This window comes from Chiroxiphia lanceolata, chromosome 6 (genome assembly GCF_009829145.1).
Source record: "Chiroxiphia lanceolata isolate bChiLan1 chromosome 6, bChiLan1.pri, whole genome shotgun sequence".
NCBI lineage: Eukaryota > Metazoa > Chordata > Aves > Passeriformes > Pipridae > Chiroxiphia > Chiroxiphia lanceolata.
The window spans coordinates 48,367,014-48,386,686 of NC_045642.1; the positions used below are offsets into that span (position 1 = coordinate 48,367,014).

Genomic DNA, 19,673 nt, shown 5'->3' on the forward strand with positions numbered 1-19,673 from the left:
AGTACCAGAGTTAGGGATTGTTAATTGCTGGGTATATACACCACAGACAAGTTGTACTCCAAGTTTCCTCTAAGTATTTGAACAGCTGGCATTTACATGCAGGAAAATTTAAATGGCATTGGTATTAACTACTACTGTTTAGAAAATAAATTTTTGCTAAATAAATGAATGGGACCTTTCTTCAGTGGTACTTGTTGCAAAAATGTTAATGTCTTTAGAAGCTATTTTATGGTAGTAGTCAACAACCTTTTAAATCAGAGCTGATTCCAAGTTAAGAAGGTGTAGTAGTGTGTTTGGGTTTTTTTTAGAGGTTTTTTTATTTAGCAGTAGTGGAAGTGACTGAGGATCAGTGGACAGGCAAGAGTTTATTTCCAAACTCTAATCATGTCTGTTTAATTACAGCCCACAATAAAATTCCACAGTCAAGAAATTCTAAAGAATGGGCTACAAACATCAAGATACCAGGGGTTTGCTGTTGTACTGGAAATGATTTGTAGTTTGGTATTGTGAAAAATAATTGTGAAAGTAGCCTTTCCTTGGCCCTGGGCTAACATTTGCAAAGTAAAGCATTTTCCTACAGAACACTAATTCCCCAGGTTAGATAATAAATTATGTTTATGTATAAATTCATAGAAATGTTTATTAAAATAATTATGCTGTCTTCATATTCTACTAATACCCATGCCTGCCAACTATTTTAGCTGTGAATGACTTCACATACAGAGTACATCTAGCTATGATTTTTGAAATATTTCAAGAAGTTGTTTAATTTAATTGCAGCATTCTGAATCAAAAATTTCCTTCAGGTAATTTTTTATAGACTATCTAAAGAAATCTATATGGAAAAGTTATTGTTTCACAAACAGAAAGCTCAATTAATAACCATTCGTTCCAACCTTCCACAATTTCAGGCTATAAACAGGCCAATGTTGTGATTTTGCACAAGTCCCTGGCTGATGATTTTGAGAAGTTCTGCCATGCAAATGATGGACCCCTGCCACTGCTGTACAGAAGTCAACCAGGTGATTGGAAATGTCCTTCCCTGAGTAGTGATTCTGATATCAGGTAACTACAGACCAACCCTGCCTGTCAAAGTACTGCAGTGAATGCTGATGGTTTGAGGGTTTCAGAACAGAGGATTTCAGGAAACAGCCTCCTTACAGTGTTGTACATTTTGAACACGTTTCTTTTCCTGGAGTTATACCTTTGAGTGAAAAACTATGTCTAGCAGCCTGGTCATCTTGTTCTTGAGAAACATGCTAAGATAATTGTCAGTATTACAAGTATTTCTCTAATCCAAAGGTGAAATTTTGTGTAATTTCTGAATATTTTGCAGTCTGAGCCAGCAGAATTAAATAATAGGGTTTTACATTTGTTTTATTTAGTAGAAACATGGCCATGGTAAGTACGTGATACTTGTAGGGTCTCTGAAATTTGAAAGATTCATTCCTGTGTAAACACTAAAAACAAGACTTAAACCAGCTTCCTAATTTTTGAAAGCCTGAGACAAGATACATATAAGGGGCCTTAATCTATAAAACCTAAAAATCTCAAACTGTAACATGTTGTGTTTACAGGCTTGGTTTTGTACACAAAAAGGTATTATGAAGTTTTTGCATTTTTGTTTCATTGTTACTCAGAAAGAAAAAAGTGGATAAAGTAGGCTGTATGATACTGGGTTAATGTCAGTTCAACCAATTCACTTTGTTTATAAAAAATATCATAAAGCTGTGATAAATTCTTATTTCACTAGAACTGACTGCCTACAGTACCGAGTATATGAGCATGGAGTTTGTACTGGATCACTGAAAAGTCTGAAGGAGTATTCGGAACAACTGAAGGACATGGTGACATTTTATTTAGGCTGCAGCTTCTCTTTTGAAAAAGCAGTCCTAAGTGCAGGCATTCCTGTAAGAAACGTTGAGCAAAAATGTAACGTAAGCATGTACAAAGTAAGTATATGCACACACACATAGTCTTTGTTGTAACTTTGCTGTGAGTTTTGTCCATATTCATGTTGGGTGCATAATACCTATTGATCAAAATAAGAACTTTTTTTCTCCACCTATACAGTAACTTCAGTCATGTTCTAGTGCTGAGTGCATAAAAATACAGGGTAGAATATTCCCAGCCCCAGTTCAGTGCAAGGCCAGTCTGCTTTTTTATTTATTTTTTGTGGCAAAGTTTTCCCCCTGTGTCTTGTGGTGGCCGTTTCATTTGGATTCTGTTCTGGTTTGCCCTCTGTGTTTTAACTGGTGACCCATGCCCTATTCTGACCATGCCTTTACATGTCCTGCTCTCCATACCAACTCCAACTTGCAGATGGAATATTCCTTTTATGAGCCATTATAGTTGTTTTATGAGCCATTATAATCTTCATTCATGAAGCCTAGCCATGATGATGATGATAGCAGCAGTTTCTTCTGCACAACAGCCACATTTTGGACTTTTTCAGTGAAAGTAGAACCTTTAAACTGCACGTTTGCTACAAACCCAGACTTCTGGGACAGAAGATGTTCCTGAAGACTTGAGGTGTCTGCCATAGCACTGAAAATTATGACTGTGCTCAGAAAGTTTATGGTGTAGATTTTATGTTAACAGAGGTCTTAGAATAATTCTGGCTCCACTAGATAGACTAAGAACACCGAAGTACATATCTGCATGCATGCCTTTTTCATTTAGTGCAGATGCAGTTCTCCTAGGCAAAGGTTATTATTGTTTTCAGTGTTACCATTTCACAATCGTTTTGCTATGCTCCTGGTCAAAATGTATCTCATATGTGAGTCCTTGTACCAAGATAAAGAAAAAAAATACAACTATGTATCTGCTTATAACTTTTCAGAATTAGGAAAATTTTATAGTTTATGGTACATCAATGCTGTGAAGAACTGCACTGTGTGTTTCTTCAGTGACAGGTGTGATTATTGTTATTATAAAGACTTTAAATGAACATTTTCTAGACAGCTCTAGCTCTCTGCATATCTTGTTTATGTTCAACTGCAACTCGGATATCAGACATTTTGTTCTAAAAAGCCGACCTGCTTTATTTCTAAATAGAAAAGGTGCTTCAGCATTCCTGTTGGTAAGGATTATGAATTCCATAGAACGTTTGTAGAGGCATGAAAGATTTTGTATGTATGAAACTGGCTTCTTCTGTAGAAGTGGGTACTACAGCAGCAGTTCGTGACCCTGGTGTGTTACAGAGCACTGTATTCAAGTACAGAGAGTAGATTCAGACCAAACAGATTTGTAGCTGTGCGATGATTTTTTTATTAGCTTTTTCCCTTTCTTTGTAGGGAACACACCATTGCTTTCTAACAACATTCAAAATATCCTGAGGTCACCTAGCTGTATTCACTGAAGCAAGAAATACATGATGTTGAAAATTTTAATGATCTATATGATGAAGCTCCAGTATGGAATCTTACAAGAAAAAAAATGGGATACTAAGAATTTTTTTTAAAGGATTTAAAATGAATGTCAAATACAGCATAATGTTTTAGACATATTTATTCTAATACTTTAGAAGTATTATTCAATGTTCCTGCTAACACCTTGGATTCTTTTGAACTGCCAGACAGCTGTGCCTTGCTACAGCGTTTCTCCCTTTTGCTGCAACTTAGTAGTCACAATGAGACCTATTCCTGAAAGCAAGTTGGAAGCAGCTGTGCTAGCAACGTCTGAATTAAAAGAAGCCCACGGAGCACCAATTCACATGGGTGACCCTGGTCAGTGCTTTTCATTTTTCACTCTGCATGCACTTTACTTTGTATAAAAGTGATGAGGGAAACCATGGGAAGTGGTAGGATTGAAATACCTGCACCACTGAATCTTTTATGCTTTAATCCTTCCAACTATCACAAGCCTGAATTTAAAACAACAACCAAAAAAAAACCAAAAAACACAACCAAAACAAACCAAACCAAAAAAAAATGAGCTGAACACACAGATTTCTTAGATAAAAGATAGCTCTCTGATGTAGACAAATTAAGTTATATGGCAGCAATGGTTTTGGTAAAAAAGTGTAATCACATTTTTCTGAAATGTATGCAGTTTCATTTCTATGTGAATACTTTCTTGCTGTCAGAGATTCTGGGGACAGGGTAGCAGTGATTGACAGCATGGGGAGAAGTATGTGTGGATGCATTTTGTGTCTTAGTGGATGACTGTGAAAGTAAATACTGCATTATTTTTAAAAATATTGAAATAGCATACATTGAGCACAACACTTAAGACAGAATAAATAAAAATATGACAAGAACATTTTTTCTTTTAAAACCTAGTTTGAACAAGTATAGGCCTATTCTTTGCAAGGGAAAACTGAGAAAAAAAATTGTAAGTCAGGAGGCTGTTTGAAAAAGAACAAAACCAAACAAACACCTGTAATATGAAGATAGATTGCAATAATTTCCCCTCTGCTGTCAGAAATTTGGTAATCATGGGCTGCATACACAGAAGGATCACATTGCTGGGCGTGGAAGGAGATGTCACTGGTTAATATGACACTCTGGTAGCATATTTGAGTAACATATCCAAGTACTTCAACCTGAGGAACTAATAATAAGTCATTAGTATGAGTAGAGGAACAAGACGAGTGAGGGACTCCATTATTTGTTTATTTTTAACAGAAAAGAGTAAACTATTATATACACAGATCATATAAATTAATTCCAGAAAAGACAGTGGTATATTAGAGCATATGAAAAATTTAAAACCAAGGGAAGATAACAAGTACTTAGAATGACCCAGATTAGGGTGTTAGAATAAAGTAGGTGTCAGAATAAAGCAAAAGACAATTTTGTGAAAGCTGGCTAAGAATGAGATGTCGTTATCTAAGCTGGAGAGGAAGAAGAGCAGTTGATCATTTCTCTAGCTAGAGAATGTAGGAAGTGAAAGCAGTGGAAAATATGTTCTAGAAAGAACTCATTTTGCATTGCAGTCGTTTATTCTTGTTTGCCAGTGTTATGAACGTAACTCTTCTGTCAATAGAGAAGATTTATATTGTCTTGGAAACTCAGCATAGATGTCTAGCTTGTATTTTGTTACAGAAAGAAGGTAAATCCATTTTTACCGGTGTTATCAAAAAGGGAGAACGACTCAGCTCAGGCTCTTGAGGATATGCACTTGAAAGCAAACTAAATGTGCCACTTCAGGGGGACCTGACACTCTTGCACTCCTAGCTCAGTGTCATTAAATGATGTTTGGGGTCCACCCCCCGGCTTAAAAGTATTACTGCTTAATTAGAATTGCTCATTATTTAATTTTTGATCAATTCCAGGTCTGCTGGGAATACAAGATCTTTCTAAACCAGACTATGGAGATCCGGTTCAACTTCACCCTGGTGATATTCCAGTGTTTTGGGCCTGTGGAGTAACAGGAGCAGAAGCAGTTATCAACTGCAGTATGTGCTGTTTGAAGACTCTTTTTACATTATCCTTCAATCTCCTTTTTTTCTCTCTTTTTCTTTTTTAATGCAGACTGAATGAGTTGGCTGATTAGAAGGCTTGATTTCAGGGTAAGATAAAAAACACCCCAACCAAACAACAAAAAAGCCTTTGACAAGACTGTTTTCCATTCTGAAGTACAGGTCTACTTTAAAAAAAATTCTTACTGAAATTTCACCACTTTCATGTATTTTAAAGGCTTAAATCTAAAGCTCTGGCAGCATCAAAACGTCTTTTTAAGCATTACAAAAAACTAGAAGTTTAAAGGCATTAATTTTTAAGCTTCTTCCTTTTAAAATATTATTTCTTATTACATTGCAGTAAAACAACAGTAAAGGAAAAAGAAAAAAAGAAGGAGAAAAAAAAGAGCAACAAGAAATCTTTCCAAAATGTTGTCAAGAGCTAGCAAATTGATTGATCTGGAAAAGGGTTCATAATTGTCTCCCGGAGAATGTGGAGCTTTTAGATTTTGTTCCAAAATTAAGTATATGTGACACACTTTACATAAATGAAGCTTTGTCCTCTGCACAGAGCTGTCCTGTACTCTGTGCAGTCATTTATAAAAGACATGAGCACGAAGGGTAAGAACAGGCAACGAAACCATAGTGACAGGATTATATACTGCTCTAAGTCACTAGTGTGGAATGAAATACCAAATTTTCATTCTTACTGAAAAAGAAGCTTAATAATAGTAGGGAGTATAACAGGGAGAACACTGGAAGGTCACCTGCTTTGTCTTTGTCTCCTTGCAGGATCTGTTATATCCTTGTGGTTCCTAACAGATGTTTATCTGAACTTCTCTCATCACCTGCTCTATGTTAAGCTCTAGAAGTGACTTTTTTTTCTTTCTTACATACAATCTCTTTTTTCCAGTCCCAAATCCAAGCTGAAAATCTCACTCTTTCCTGTGTTCTTCAGCAGTTCTATCCATCTTCCTTGTGCATTCTTGGTGCAGGGAAAGGAGAGAAAAATATTGCCAACATCTCTACAGTCTGTTGCCCAAAGCAGCTGTCTGTGCTGCCTTCTACTTACTTCTCCATTTTCTTTATTAAAACCAGTTGTCATTAGTGCATTCCAGGAACTTCTTGGACAGTTCTTATCTTGCTGGGCTTCTTTCTCAGCTAGGTAGTTAAAATTCTGCCATATCACCAGTACTCATAGTTTAGATGAATCTGCTACCTTGTCACAAAAAATATTGTCTGCTCACAGGGTTTGGTGAGTTATACTAAAACTCAACAACCATGTTCACCACATGCTTTCAAATTAATAGCCATAGATTCCCAGCAGATCTAGCACAAACCAAGGATATATGTACTTCTTAAAGAAATATCTCCTCCCTTTTCACCCTCCTAACAAAGTAAATTTTTGCTTGAGTATACCAGTTGTGATTTATCTAACAATGTATAAATTTTGCCAAATCAAGTATCATCTACATCCAGACTTCTGTAATTAGTAGAAAGATAGGAAATATTTTCAGCTTAGGGAGCTACTATACTGTCAGGTCTAAACAAGCTTATTTTTCTCCAGGGTTTTAGAGGCTACTCAGATTCCCTTTGCTAAGGCTTATGGGTCACCTTTTGTCATTATTCCTTGCCAGTTATACCTCTTCTAGCTAGGTTGGCAAGATGCTGTGCAGAGATGCTGGTCCCCATTTTCTTAATCTGATAGAGGACTACTCCTGGCCAGCAGGAAGAGTTGACAGTTTTGTCATATAACTATTATAAGGATATTCAAAGGTACAAGAGAGACATTATAGCTTCCAGCAGCACTCTAGAACTTGAAAAATTAATTTATTCTTACAGAAACAATTTCACCAACACAGTGGGCAAACTTAAGCATTATCTTGTCATTACGTCAGTGCATTAGTTGCTTCGTGCATGTCAAACCCAAGTTTCAGACTCAATTCCTGACCGACATCCTGGGAGGGTTCTGTTCCTAAGTTGCCTCAAGTTTAGACTAGAGAGGACATTGTGGAAAAAACTAATCTCAACTACCCACGTCAGCTTTTTAAAAGTGAAAGCATTTTCAGATATATGTGCATACATTTCTTTCTCAGTGTATTAATTGCTGCAATGTAACTTAAAATATCACCTGTTTGTATAAGTGTCATCAGGAAGGGGCTCTGTGTTGTTAAATTAAGTAGCTATTTGCAATTTCATCACTCTGATAATTCAATATATTGCAATAATAACATTTAACTGGAGTTTTTTTCATCCATTTTAGGAGCTCCATTAGCTTTTACTCATTCTCCTGGCTGCATGTTCATTACCGACCTGAAGAACAACAATGTCAGATCATTAAGGGGAGTCCCACAAGTCCACTGCATTTCTCAAGATCCTCTGCATTTCAGTGTTGTGTCAGCAGAAGCAGCCCAAAAGATAAAGACTCTAGAGACCCTGATTGGAATAGATCCAGGTATAAACAAAAACTGTCTTCCTTTAGAGGATTCGTTTTGAGGTAGATGTGATCTATCCTGACTTTTTAGGTATTCATAAAATTCAAGAACACAGTAAGACTCTAAAGGCAATTTTAAGAATTCTTTGTGGAATACAGTGAGTTTATACAAATAGGTCTTGTATTACCTGTGACTGTAGTTAATATCAGGGTCTGGCCAAAACCATTCAACCTTATGGGTAATAGAATATCTGGTGTTGATGACTATATACTCTCAAAGTACACAGAAGCATCGATGTTTGCAGCAGACTGGAGACTCCACGGGGAATAAGAACTGTTACTGAATAAAACTGAAATTGGTATGTAAAGTACAGGGCACCTCATCATGCTGTTAACAGCTACATGGGTATTCACTGTTGAGTAAATAGCACATTTCTTTACATATATTCATGACTACTGTGCTCCTACCAGAAAATTCTAGTGCTTGCCTGTGTTTTTCAAACACCCCTCTCTGATGGGTGGAATTACATTAAGCTCTGCTGATGTATTCGTTACTGAGGTGTTGTGTGATGGACCAAAGTGACCAGGTGACTACATAAGGTTGAGTTGGTGCTGCACACATGTACAAGGAAGACAAGAGGTAAATAAAGGCAAACTGAATAGGACAGCCATTCCTAAAATACACACTCTGAGTTAGTCCCCTCTGGCTGCTGCAAATTCTGATCTCAGTGTCCCATAAATTTTCTGAAATCCTCTGTAGGCAGTAGTGGAAAACAGCTTACGCCCAGCGCTCCCAAGCTCTGGGTTTGGGCTGTGTGCATACATTTGGGTCTGTTTATTTTTACTCTTAAGGCCTCTCCTTTTCCCACTCTCTGGAGTTCAGCTTGGCACAATGCCACACTCTGCAGAAATACAGGACCTAACTTAAGAGTTAGCTCATTTTCTTGCTAAAGGAAAGTAAATGCATTGTCTCAGTTAATATACCCCACTTCTCAGAGACTTATATTTCTTGCTTCTGTTAACTTAAGTTTTGTTCAGAATGTTTTTCTCTGTCCACTATATGTGTATTGCCTATATGTTGTTTAGGAAGAGGGAGAAATGGCAAAGGGGAAATTGAGAGCAAAAAGAGGAAAGCATGGAGGTGGGGGGACTGAGAAAGATGAAGATGTGAGGAGGATGGAAAAGAATAATGAAGACTTACCTCTGTCAGCCAATGAATATTGGCACATCATGGTGGTATTCATGGTTTTTAGGAGTGCTAGCAATTTAAAGGACTGAGCTGTGAGCTTATGTCTCCAAGTGGTAGGCAAGGGACAGGGGATAGGAAGTGTTTGAACAATGAGAGCCATACACAGATAACAACACAGTGTTGCCTCTTTAGGGACTGACCCATGAGAAGAGACTTCTTTTAATATTCACCTATTTCTCAAAGTCTGATAACACAGTTCTCTGCTACATGAAGTGTTACAAGAACATATAACAATCACTTAGATACCACTGTTTTAATTGAGTTTATAAAAGTCCCCGTGTAACTTAAAATGTCTCCAAAACCTCAGTTCTGTGGTTAATCATTTCATTAAGTGAAATTTATTTGGGAATTAGCTCTTCCCTAACTTAGATAAGTTAAATAGAGACAAAGGACCAGCTTACGCATCTGAAGTCTTTATCAGAACTTCTGTAAGGTCGAGAGTGCTTGAGATGCAATCTAGCTTCAGTAGCTAGACAAAGTCTAGCAGGACTGTCATCACAGATCAGAGGAAGGTGGGAGCCAAAGGAAAGGAAAAAATATGCAATAAGCTTTCAGAAAATGCTATTTACACTAATACCTAGAAATGCCATGTATAGTAATTTTCAAAATCCAGCTATCTGATATTCTTAACCTGGAAACAGAGCCCATTATCTTCATTACTCATATCCTACACCTTCTTGGGTTTCCTGAGGAAATTACCCCAATTCCTGCCTTGATCAGAGGTTTTTCTTTCTCTTGTTTTTTTAACCCATTTTATGTCACTACAGTATGTAGTTTCACTCACAGGGAAACTTCAGCAGGGGAATGATAGATTTAAGTGTACTGCTCTCTTTAAAAACACTTTTGTAGGAGAGCGGGGTATAATTCACCTGCAGTGCCAGGATGAGCTTCTGAAGGCCTGCCTGGCCATCTCCCATGCCCGGTCTGTGCTGATAACAACTGGATTTCCTACCCACTTCACTTATGAGCCACCAGAAGAGAATGACGGGCCCCCGGGAGCCCTTGCTATTGCAGCTATACTGCAGGCCTTGGAAAAAGAGGTTGCCATAGTTACAGATCAGAGAGCCATGGATCTGAATAAAAAGATTATTGAAGAAGCTGTTCAACTAGGTAAGAATCGTGAGGGGTTTTGGTTTTTATCTTGCTAATTTGAGCCAAGGTTTGCTTCGGTTTTCATCTCCCTGTCACTTAGTACAGGACTTTTTTTCCCCAGAGAATGAACCAGACTTCATCCTCTAAGCTCTGCTCAGCATTGCTACAATGACATTTTATTAAACTTAGCTGGCATCAAGTTAATGTGTGCATATCTGGGTACTGATCCTGGCTTAGCTGTTTGTGATAAATTCTGGATGTCTGTTCTTATTCTTGTAGACCTGTTTCCTATCTCAAGGTTCCATTTACTAGCATTAACATTTAAACAAGTTTACATTGAAGTAAGCACGCAGGGAACTTATCAAGAACAGTGTAAAGACATTGAGTTCTTACTATTCTAGTCATTTTGCTTTCTTCTTTTTTAAGTTGCTCAAAAACACATTAAACAAAATAAAAAGTATGTAGTATCTGAATTGCGTTTTGTTTTCCTGTAGGAATTCTGAAGAAACCCATCCCTCTGTTGAATTATCAAAGGGAAAGTGCTGATTCAGCTTTAATGTTTTTGTGTGACAATGGAAATTCTGGAAGACCTAGGTATGTGTATTCAGTTTTTGAGAACAGATCACATCTCTACTGTGTAAAGTTATAATAAAAATAATGACCATGGTCTAAGAAGGCACAATAGTTACAAGTAAATCGTTAAGACTTGGAATGAACAGAACAACCTTTGAAGCCAAAAATAGTTATTGGAGCACACACAGAGTACATAATTCCACTCTTTATTCTGCAATTATACATTTCTGGAGTATAAAAAAGACATGATTTTTCATATATCAATAGTTTTTCTCCTTTGAAAAATTTCTAGAAGTTTTTTGGCAGTTATTCCATGGATATAGATATATATACACACCCAATATATATTATATTACCAATTTTTAAATGAGAAAATCAGAAAGTATTGTGTCAAAGTCAGTGAAAGAGCTAGGAAAAGAGTTGTGGAGTGTGTTCATTTTTTAGCGCTTTGGCTCTAGTTGTCACATCTGACAGCTGTGGAATCTGATCTGACTTAATAAATGGTGTGAAAGCTATCATCCTATTGTCTTTAGCAGCCAAAGCAAAAATTACAAATGCATGCGTGCATTTCTCAGTATTGATGTGATTCTGTTCACATATGCATTGTTGAGTATATAATGTTGGACAAAAGTTCAAATTTATACAAAGTGTGTGATTAGGGTTAATGCACTGGAGAATTTTCTTAGTATCTGTACAAACATTTCATTACTTAGCAGGCAACTGACATTTCCTTGTAGGCATACATTGCTCATTTTTATTGATTTTTCTTTGTAAAGCATTTTAATGTAGTTGCCTTCAGTTTGCTCTCTTTAATAAAAATATCTTTCACTGTGGTATTTGCTTCACCAATTTACTTAATTCCCGTTTCTTTTCACGGGTTAGTGTATACTGTAATAGCATGCATGATACTACCTTAAGTTTTTGTGTACTGTTTTAAAAATTTATTTTATAGCTATATATAAGTACAGCCAAATTCTATTTAAATTGATCTCTAGGACCAAAAAAGATAAAGTGTTTTATTTAAGTAGACAACTAACCTGCTTAAGGTCTCTGGAATCACTGTAGATACCCTCCCACAAGAACATTAAGTAATTCAGCAGAATCAGTTACCTCTTGGCAGTAAAACTGAAGAAACAGAAGCAAAATAACTTAATTCTAACATACAGTGGCAGAACTGAGTAGTAAAATTCTGTTTAAAATGTAGGACATCGGCAGTACATCTGTCTACTTTCATCACTAGCAAAATAGCCATAGACTTAAAGTCCCCTGAGTCTAAAGACCCAAACCAAAACATTCCCTAACTAGAAACAGATGGATATTTGCCAAACCATGTTCTTTAAGCAGAGATATATTTGCACAAGCAAGGATTTAGATGGTCATTAATTTCCCACTTTTTCGTTTTCTTTGAAAACACAGAGACTAATATTTTACAAGATATTGTCTATTTTAATGTGAAACAGAGCCAGACCAGATGGCTGACCCAAAGTTTTGCTGGCTGGGAGGATTGCAGGAACTTCTCCATTTCTTGGTAGCAAATGTGGTTTGGGGGAGCTGCACTAAAGCTATAAAAAACCTGAAATAACCTTTGAAAAAAAAGCATAGAGAACTACATTCAGAAATAAAAAAACCAGTATCCAAGTTTTAACTTGAATCCCAAATGGTCGAAAAGTAGAACCAAGCACATGTGAAAATCATACCTTTGACTCCTCTCCTCTGTTTTTTTCACTCACCTCTAACCAGATATGATCACCTGATAGCAATAGAGCGTGCTGGGATGGCTGCTGATGGCAATTATTACAATGCCAGGAAAGTTAACATTAAACATCTCGTGGATCCCATAGATGAACTATTTTTAGCTGCACAAACCATTCCAGGAGTGACAACAACAGGTATGTGTGAGTTTGTGTGATAACTCTCAGAAGCAAGAGAAACACAGAACAGGAACTCTTACTGGAAGTGAAGTGGAGCAGGAGGCAGGTGCTGAATAGCAGCTTGCAGGCTGCAGCTGTTTGTTGTGGTTGAATTTGAAGAGACCATTGCTGGAGAAAAATTACAAGGTTCTATTGAAGGATTCTCACAGTCAAAAAAAAAATGAAGAAGTTGATTTCAAAGTTATTTAAGGATAAAAAGAGCAGGCCCAGATGTATTACCTATACATCAGTGTGTGTACATACACTTCTCTAAGTGCAGTTTTTGACAGTGACTTTATTCTGAATTTTATATGTGAAAGCAGCATAGAAAGCAAATGATTGTTGAATGGAAACATTACTTATTAAGGTATTATTTTATGATAGATACATCTGAGTTAAAGCAGCAGCCTGGATAGAATCTTAGTTTGTGTTGTCTTTAGCAGTACTTTTGAGCAGGGATATTTGCATCTACTATAATAGTGCCTTGTCTAACAAAATATATGTACAGTAAGAATCTTTAAAGGAAGTCATTGTCCTTCCAGCCAAAACTACATTTACCTTGGCTAATGCATCTAAAAAGAATGCATTTGTCAACACAGTGCTCCTCTCTTTTTTTCCTGAAGACTTATTTGTATCTGGTTTTGAAAAAATATACCATAGACCAAGGTATATATATAAAGTGTTGCACAACATCCTTGTACAATCAAATACTTCCTGCTACACTGTGTGGCCCAAAACAGAGTTTTGGAGCTATATAATCTATATAAATATTAAAAATGAAATTAGAAATAAATGTCCCAAAATTAGAAATAAGTACCCCTGCCAGGCTGATTTCAGTCTCGTCAGAACATGTCTGCTGATCTGGCTTTTTCTCTTTTTGTAGTGCTGTGGACTCACTCCTGAGTATTACCAAAAGCACAGAAGCTTTGGCTTCTCAGTATTCTTGTTTTTCAAATGTTTCCACAGAATTTAGAGACCTCCTGCAGAGATAATGCATAGTCTGATTTCACTGTATTGGTATCATTTAAAAGCTGTGTAGCAGAAGAGTTCACTGGTAATTATTGTATTATCTTAAAATTTGCAATACATTTTATTTAGATGTGATCCAAATGTTTTCATTATTTCATATTTGTAAGGAGTAACTTCCAGCATTCAAAAGGAAGCACTGTAGATGGCACTCTCTTGGCAATCTCAGCAGAGAAGCCAAAGATTGACCGAATAAGTACAGAAAAAGCTCTCTTTCATAAAGACATAAAGATGTCTAGCAAAATGCCCCGAAGCTTTATCTGATGCAGTTAATTTCAACTCCTGTCCCTGATTTTAGACTGCTGATACAAGAACTTGGTCTCTCTAGCTACTTATGTAACATCACAGCCTGAGTCCTTTAATAAAAATGCCCTAATTTCTTCAAATATCTCCCACAGCAGCTCAGAGTATATTATTGATTTGACGTAGTTTGGAGTGTTCTGCCAGATGAGATTTTCGGTCTATTCAGCAGCATTTAGTTTGTTTCAAACATTCACTGAATATTCAAATATACTATGAAATGTTATTAATTAAAAACACTACAGGCTTGTGAGTAAGAAAAGAAGCAGTTACCCAGAGTCACTGTGTCTCAGTGCTGTGAACTTTGTCTAAAGAGATATCTACATAGGGAATGGTTTAACAAGTCAGAGGCTTCAAAATATAAGGAAGGGATCTGCTCTGGTCTCCTGTGGAATTTGTGTATGTGCATATTCTACACTGGGAAACTAATTGAGTGTCCATAGAGAAATAATCTAATTGTTTCTTACACTGTCTGGTACCTGGTTAACATTTCTTGTTTTGCTTATCGCACTAACTTCTTGTGTCTGTTTTGTAACTGGGTTACAATTTCTTGGGTTGACTGTTGGGTGTTTCAGTGTATTTCTGCAAAGCTTAGCTTGATGAGACCACTGGGCTGTGGCCTTTGTGTCTTGTCTCCTGTTGCTGATAGTAATGTATTGCTACTGATTAGGATAATTTTTTTTCTGGTGGGGCTATATTTGACTTTCTTCATGGTCAGTAGGAATTTGGAGGCATATGTCTAGTTCCAAAATAAATGCAAATATTGTATAGCATTAGGGTGAAATACTTGGATAACCTTACAGGCTAAAATACGAGAAAGATCAAGTTGTCAGCCTACAGAAGTCTTTATATAATAGTGTGCTCAGTGGCAAGAAGTACTGTGTCAGTAGGTGGAGAGGGGAGATGTTACAGCATTTGATATGTGCTGATTAGCTGCTGTTAAGTTTTGCATTTAAAAAAATCTGATCTGGTAGCCTGACCACAAACTAAGTATGAGCAATGCCTACAATTGTATGGACACCGATACCGTAAAAACTCATGGAGTAAGCAGCAACCTTCAGGAATATACAAAATAAGAAGACATGAAAGGCTGAGGTTGGAAGGACTCATTTTTCATATAAGACTGAAATAAAAGATTAAGAGATGTTACTGGAACCACATGCTATTTTTTTTCAGCTGTCATGCAATTGACATAGCTATATGCTATTTATATAGGAACTGATTAAAAGCTTTCTGAAGTACTGCGTGAAAAAATGGGGTCACACGTTTCCCTTTCATACAAAAGGCTTTTAGCACGGAAGACTGACATTTCCTGCACATTTGATGAATGTGGTTCCAGAAACCGATGTAGTCAGTGAAAACTTACATGGAAGATCCAGCAGAACTATCCTTCCTCTGCCTGGAAAGTACTCGGGCCTTTAGAAGAGGATTCATCTTGCCTATTTTCAGACATTTGTATTTGAGATGTCTGCCTTGGGATGAGATGAACTGAATGTGTGAAGGGTCTGTTTCTCTCTGCTGGCTTTAATAAAGTTGAGCTGCCTGGCACATGTGTAGATGCTGCATTTTGTCAGGTGAATTTCGCTCTGGAGACCTACAGTAAAATGCAGTCCTCTGCTGATGTGTAGAGGGAGAAGAAAACAGATGATACAGGAAGCTTTTCAGTGTGGTGTTCTTTTCCTCTCAGTGTCACATTAATGGGATCCATCCACAGCGTAAATGTACTAATTGTGCAGCTGTCCTGGTGATGGGACTTCCACCACTAAGAGAAGAAAAGCAAAGCAGAACTGATACAAAAAGCCTTGAATGATTGATATCTTTCAGTTAAAGAAACTACTGATGATCTTAAAAGGACGAGAATTCATCTTAGGCTTTTTAAAGAGTATTAAGATCAAAAATTTGAATTTTGAACATAAAAAAAATCAAAACATTGCGTGAGATTCTTACAAAACAGTAGAACTTCCATATTTGTATATAAGGATAGAGGCACCAGGATTATATCATTATTTATTTGAAAAGTACTTACAACAAAGAGAGAGATCCCGCGCCCTGGCTGCCGCACGCGGTGGAAGGGGTGGGGGGAGAGAGAGACCCCATGCCCCGGCCACGGCAATAAACACTTGAAGAAAAGTACCAAGATCAGTGTTTACAAAACCATAGTGTTGTCTACTCTTTTGTATGGTTCCGAATCATGGGTCATCTACCGCCACCACCTACGTCTCCTAGAACGTGTCCCTCAACGCTGCCTCCGAACAATCCTAAACATCCACTGGTCAGATTATGTGACCAATACATCCGTTCTAGAACAAGCAGCTGTCACTAGTATTGAGGCCATGTTACTGAGAACACAGCTGTGTTGGGCAGGGCACGTCTCCAGGATGAAGGACCACCGCCTCCCTAAGATCCTGCTCTATGGTGAACTTGCCACCGGCTGCCGCATGAGAGGAGCCCCAAAGAGAAGATACAAGGACTCCCTGAAACAACATCTCAGCCTTGGCCATATTGATCAACATAACTGGTCTACTCTGGCCTCCAGTCGGGAGGTCTGGAGACACACCATCTATAACGCTGCTGATGCCTTTGAGAACACACACAGGATCACTCTCGAGGAGAAAAGACAATGCAGAAAGAATTGTGTCTTGCAGAATATACCACCTAAGGAGTCTGTCTGCTGTGCCTTTTGCAACCGGACGTGTCTGTCTCGTATTGGCCTCATTAGCCACCAGCGTGCTTGTAACAAATGTGGATAGAGCCTTTCCCAAATCTTTGTTCATGAAGACCAGCCATGATGACTACCAACTAACAGATTTTAGAAAGCGCCATTAAATCCCAACAGTGAAATAAATGGGAACAGATTATTAAAGCAGATAAGAAAAAATATCAGCTGTTCCATGGCAAATCCTTTTATGTAAGATATGTGCTCCACTTGACTGTATAGACTTAAGGAGTTAAGTAAAACATTGCTGCTGAGAAATAACTTTCCATTTCACTTGAAGAAGAAGAAGATTGTTACAGACATATGAGATATTTATGCAGTTACTAAAAGTGTTAAATTTACCAATTTTCAGGGCTTGAAGTGTAAATTATAAATATTGTAATTTCTCTCTGGTAACACATGCTGTGCATTAGAGCACAGTCACATTTCAAATTCAAATCTGATATATCACAGTGAGGGCTTGAAGCTCTTCGCTGTTCTGTTTCACAGACATTGGCTAGGATTATTCTGTAAAATCTAAGAAGATGCCATTCAGACTAACAGGTGAAAGAGAAATTTTGGGTTCCAACTAAATAGATTGATTTTTTGATATATGTTTTTTTATATATTGGTAAGAGACTAGAGGTATTACCCAGCTTTTGTGTGAACTGCTGGTTTATATGTTACCCTTATCTCCAGATCTCTGAATGACATCCAGCAATTTTATGCCACAAACCTAGGGTTGCCCAGAATTTTCCTGAAATGACATAGGTCCCATTGATTTTACTAAAATCACTAAGACAAATACATAATGTTTCTATTTGGACAAAAAAAATCAAGGCCCCACATCCTGTATATAAGAACACTTAGAAAAGGAAAGACTAGCTGTTTTTTCTATAGATGATGGAAAATGAAAACAGTAATAGTACACAGGGCTGGGCTCTTCCCATACTGTGGCACAATGACAGCGGTCTGTATAAGGCAAATGAGCAGTGCAGTCAGTCCTACTTCTGCCAAAGTCCTTACGTATATTTTTGCTTGTCATTCTGCAATAAATTCTACTTCTATTCCCTTTTTTAATTAAAGCTTGTAACAAGCCAAAGCTTTCTATACTTGCTTTATTATAGAATTGTCTAATTTCTCAAGGTTATTTTGGGTTAATTTTCTATCTTCTTTCTTATTTTTGCTAGTGAGCTAATGATAACACATTATACAGAACGCTCCTTCCATGAGCAAAGTTTACTGTCTTAATTCTGTCTGCAGTTCATAAGCATTTGATAATTTTGATTTCTTTTGCATGCACACAATGTACAGTGTACATTGCATATATACACTTACAGGTTGGTATGTGGTAGGTGATGCTTTCAGCTATTTAATTCACAATCTTCTGTTTTTAGGTTGAAAATAAACAATCTCATATGGAGCTATAAACTGTCACAGTGACTGGGGAAGACACTGGATGCTTTCTAAATGGATTGTTAGTTATACGTTGAGTTCATACTCATTTTGTTTTTTCTCTTTTAAAGGTGTTGGAGATGGAGGAAATGAATTAGGAATGGGCAAAGTAAAAGATGCTGTAAAGAAGCACATAAAAAATGGAGATGTTATAGCTTGTGATGTTGAAGCTGATTTTACTGTTGTAGCAGGTAAGGGATTTTTGGTGGGGTGGGAGAGTAGCTGATGTTTGAGAGTAGAATTGACAAGGAAACATTTGTCTTTACAAGTTATTTGTATTGGCCCTTTCTGTGTATGGCCAAGTCATCCCTGGCAAATGAATCTATTTCTATGTTATGTCCATTTTCTGAAGAGTTAAGCACCTGTGGCTACAGAAGAACTGGAAAACTAAGAATGTTCCGTGAAGAAAGTGCATTTAATTGGAAATAGTTGGACAAATCCTGACTATTCTTGAAAAATCACACAGTAAATAAAATGACAGAATCATAAAATCCTGGAATGGCTTGGGTTGGAAGGGACCTTAAAGATCATCTAGTTCCAACCTCCCCCCCCACGGGCAAGGAACCTTTCACTAGACCAGGTTGCTTAGTAAGGAAGAATAACAAGAAAGACTGCAGAAGTGATCTGTGTGAGAATTAAAATGTCTATGCACATATGAATTTTCAGAATTTCCACTCAAGGACAAAGGTAAATTCTTAATGTACAACAAAAGTTAAATGTTATAGTTAAAATTCACTTCTAAACCAGCATGAAATAAAATTCACAGCAAGAGAGGTGTGTTTGTGTTCAGCAAGGACCAAGTTACGAACTGGATGATCCAGACTGTTCTCAGGCTCAGGTTTCTAGGTTCCTGACCCAGGTACCTGACACTGTTGATACTAACCCAGCCTTTTTTGATAGTTTGGTTTCATGGTGACATTCTTTGCAGGGGTCTCTAACTGGGGCGGTTACGCCATTGCTTGTGCTCTGTACGTTCTCCGCACTTGTGAGATACATGATCGCTACCTGAGGAAAGCTGTTGGGTTTCCACAGTCATCCAAGAAGATGCTCTGGCTATCGGCACTTCCCTCGGTTTCCAAGGTAATCCCTGTGGGGCCAAGGAGTTGTGACTAGCTCACGTCATGTAGATGGAAATGGCTACCAGTGCTAAATCCTGCCCAGTCCAGTTCAATAGCTTGCTGTCACAAGGTCTTTTGGTGGCTTTTGGGAATCCCTTGTGAAAAAGCAGCCACCCTTTATTTAGGCTATTCCACAAAGGATTCAAGACAGATTGCAAATAAAAATCCTCCAATACGAATGTATTCATGTCTTGCCACTTCGAGCACAAGACAGTGCTGCAATTTTATGGGCAATACAAGAAATGTTTGTATTGAGCTACAGTGATTAAAATTCCCTGCTCACTTCCTTAGCATTGTTCATGATTTTATAAATCTCTATTATAGTCTTCTTTAGATGTCTACTTCCAAAATAGAAAGTCACAGTTCTAATGCAGAAGCCACTCCATACTTCTGATCTTTGCACCTTACTTCTGATCT

The 19,673-nt window shown here is 37.4% G+C and overlaps 1 protein-coding gene across 2 annotated transcripts in view; it reads left to right on the plus strand.

Moving 5' to 3' along the window:
- DGLUCY (D-glutamate cyclase) overlaps positions 1-19,673 on the plus strand; it is a 46,670-nt gene that overhangs the window by 23,344 nt on the left and 3,653 nt on the right. For both annotated transcript variants that reach the window (XM_032690042.1, XM_032690041.1), the window contains 10 exons: positions 912-1,065; positions 1,754-1,952; positions 3,578-3,728; positions 5,279-5,401; positions 7,668-7,859; positions 9,937-10,197; positions 10,674-10,773; positions 12,493-12,641; positions 18,210-18,329; positions 19,067-19,218. In XM_032690042.1, the coding sequence (XP_032545933.1) occupies positions 912-1,065; positions 1,754-1,952; positions 3,578-3,728; positions 5,279-5,401; positions 7,668-7,859; positions 9,937-10,197; positions 10,674-10,773; positions 12,493-12,641; positions 18,210-18,329; positions 19,067-19,218 (1,601 nt within the window). The remainder of the gene's footprint in view (positions 1-911; positions 1,066-1,753; positions 1,953-3,577; positions 3,729-5,278; positions 5,402-7,667; positions 7,860-9,936; positions 10,198-10,673; positions 10,774-12,492; positions 12,642-18,209; positions 18,330-19,066; positions 19,219-19,673) is intronic.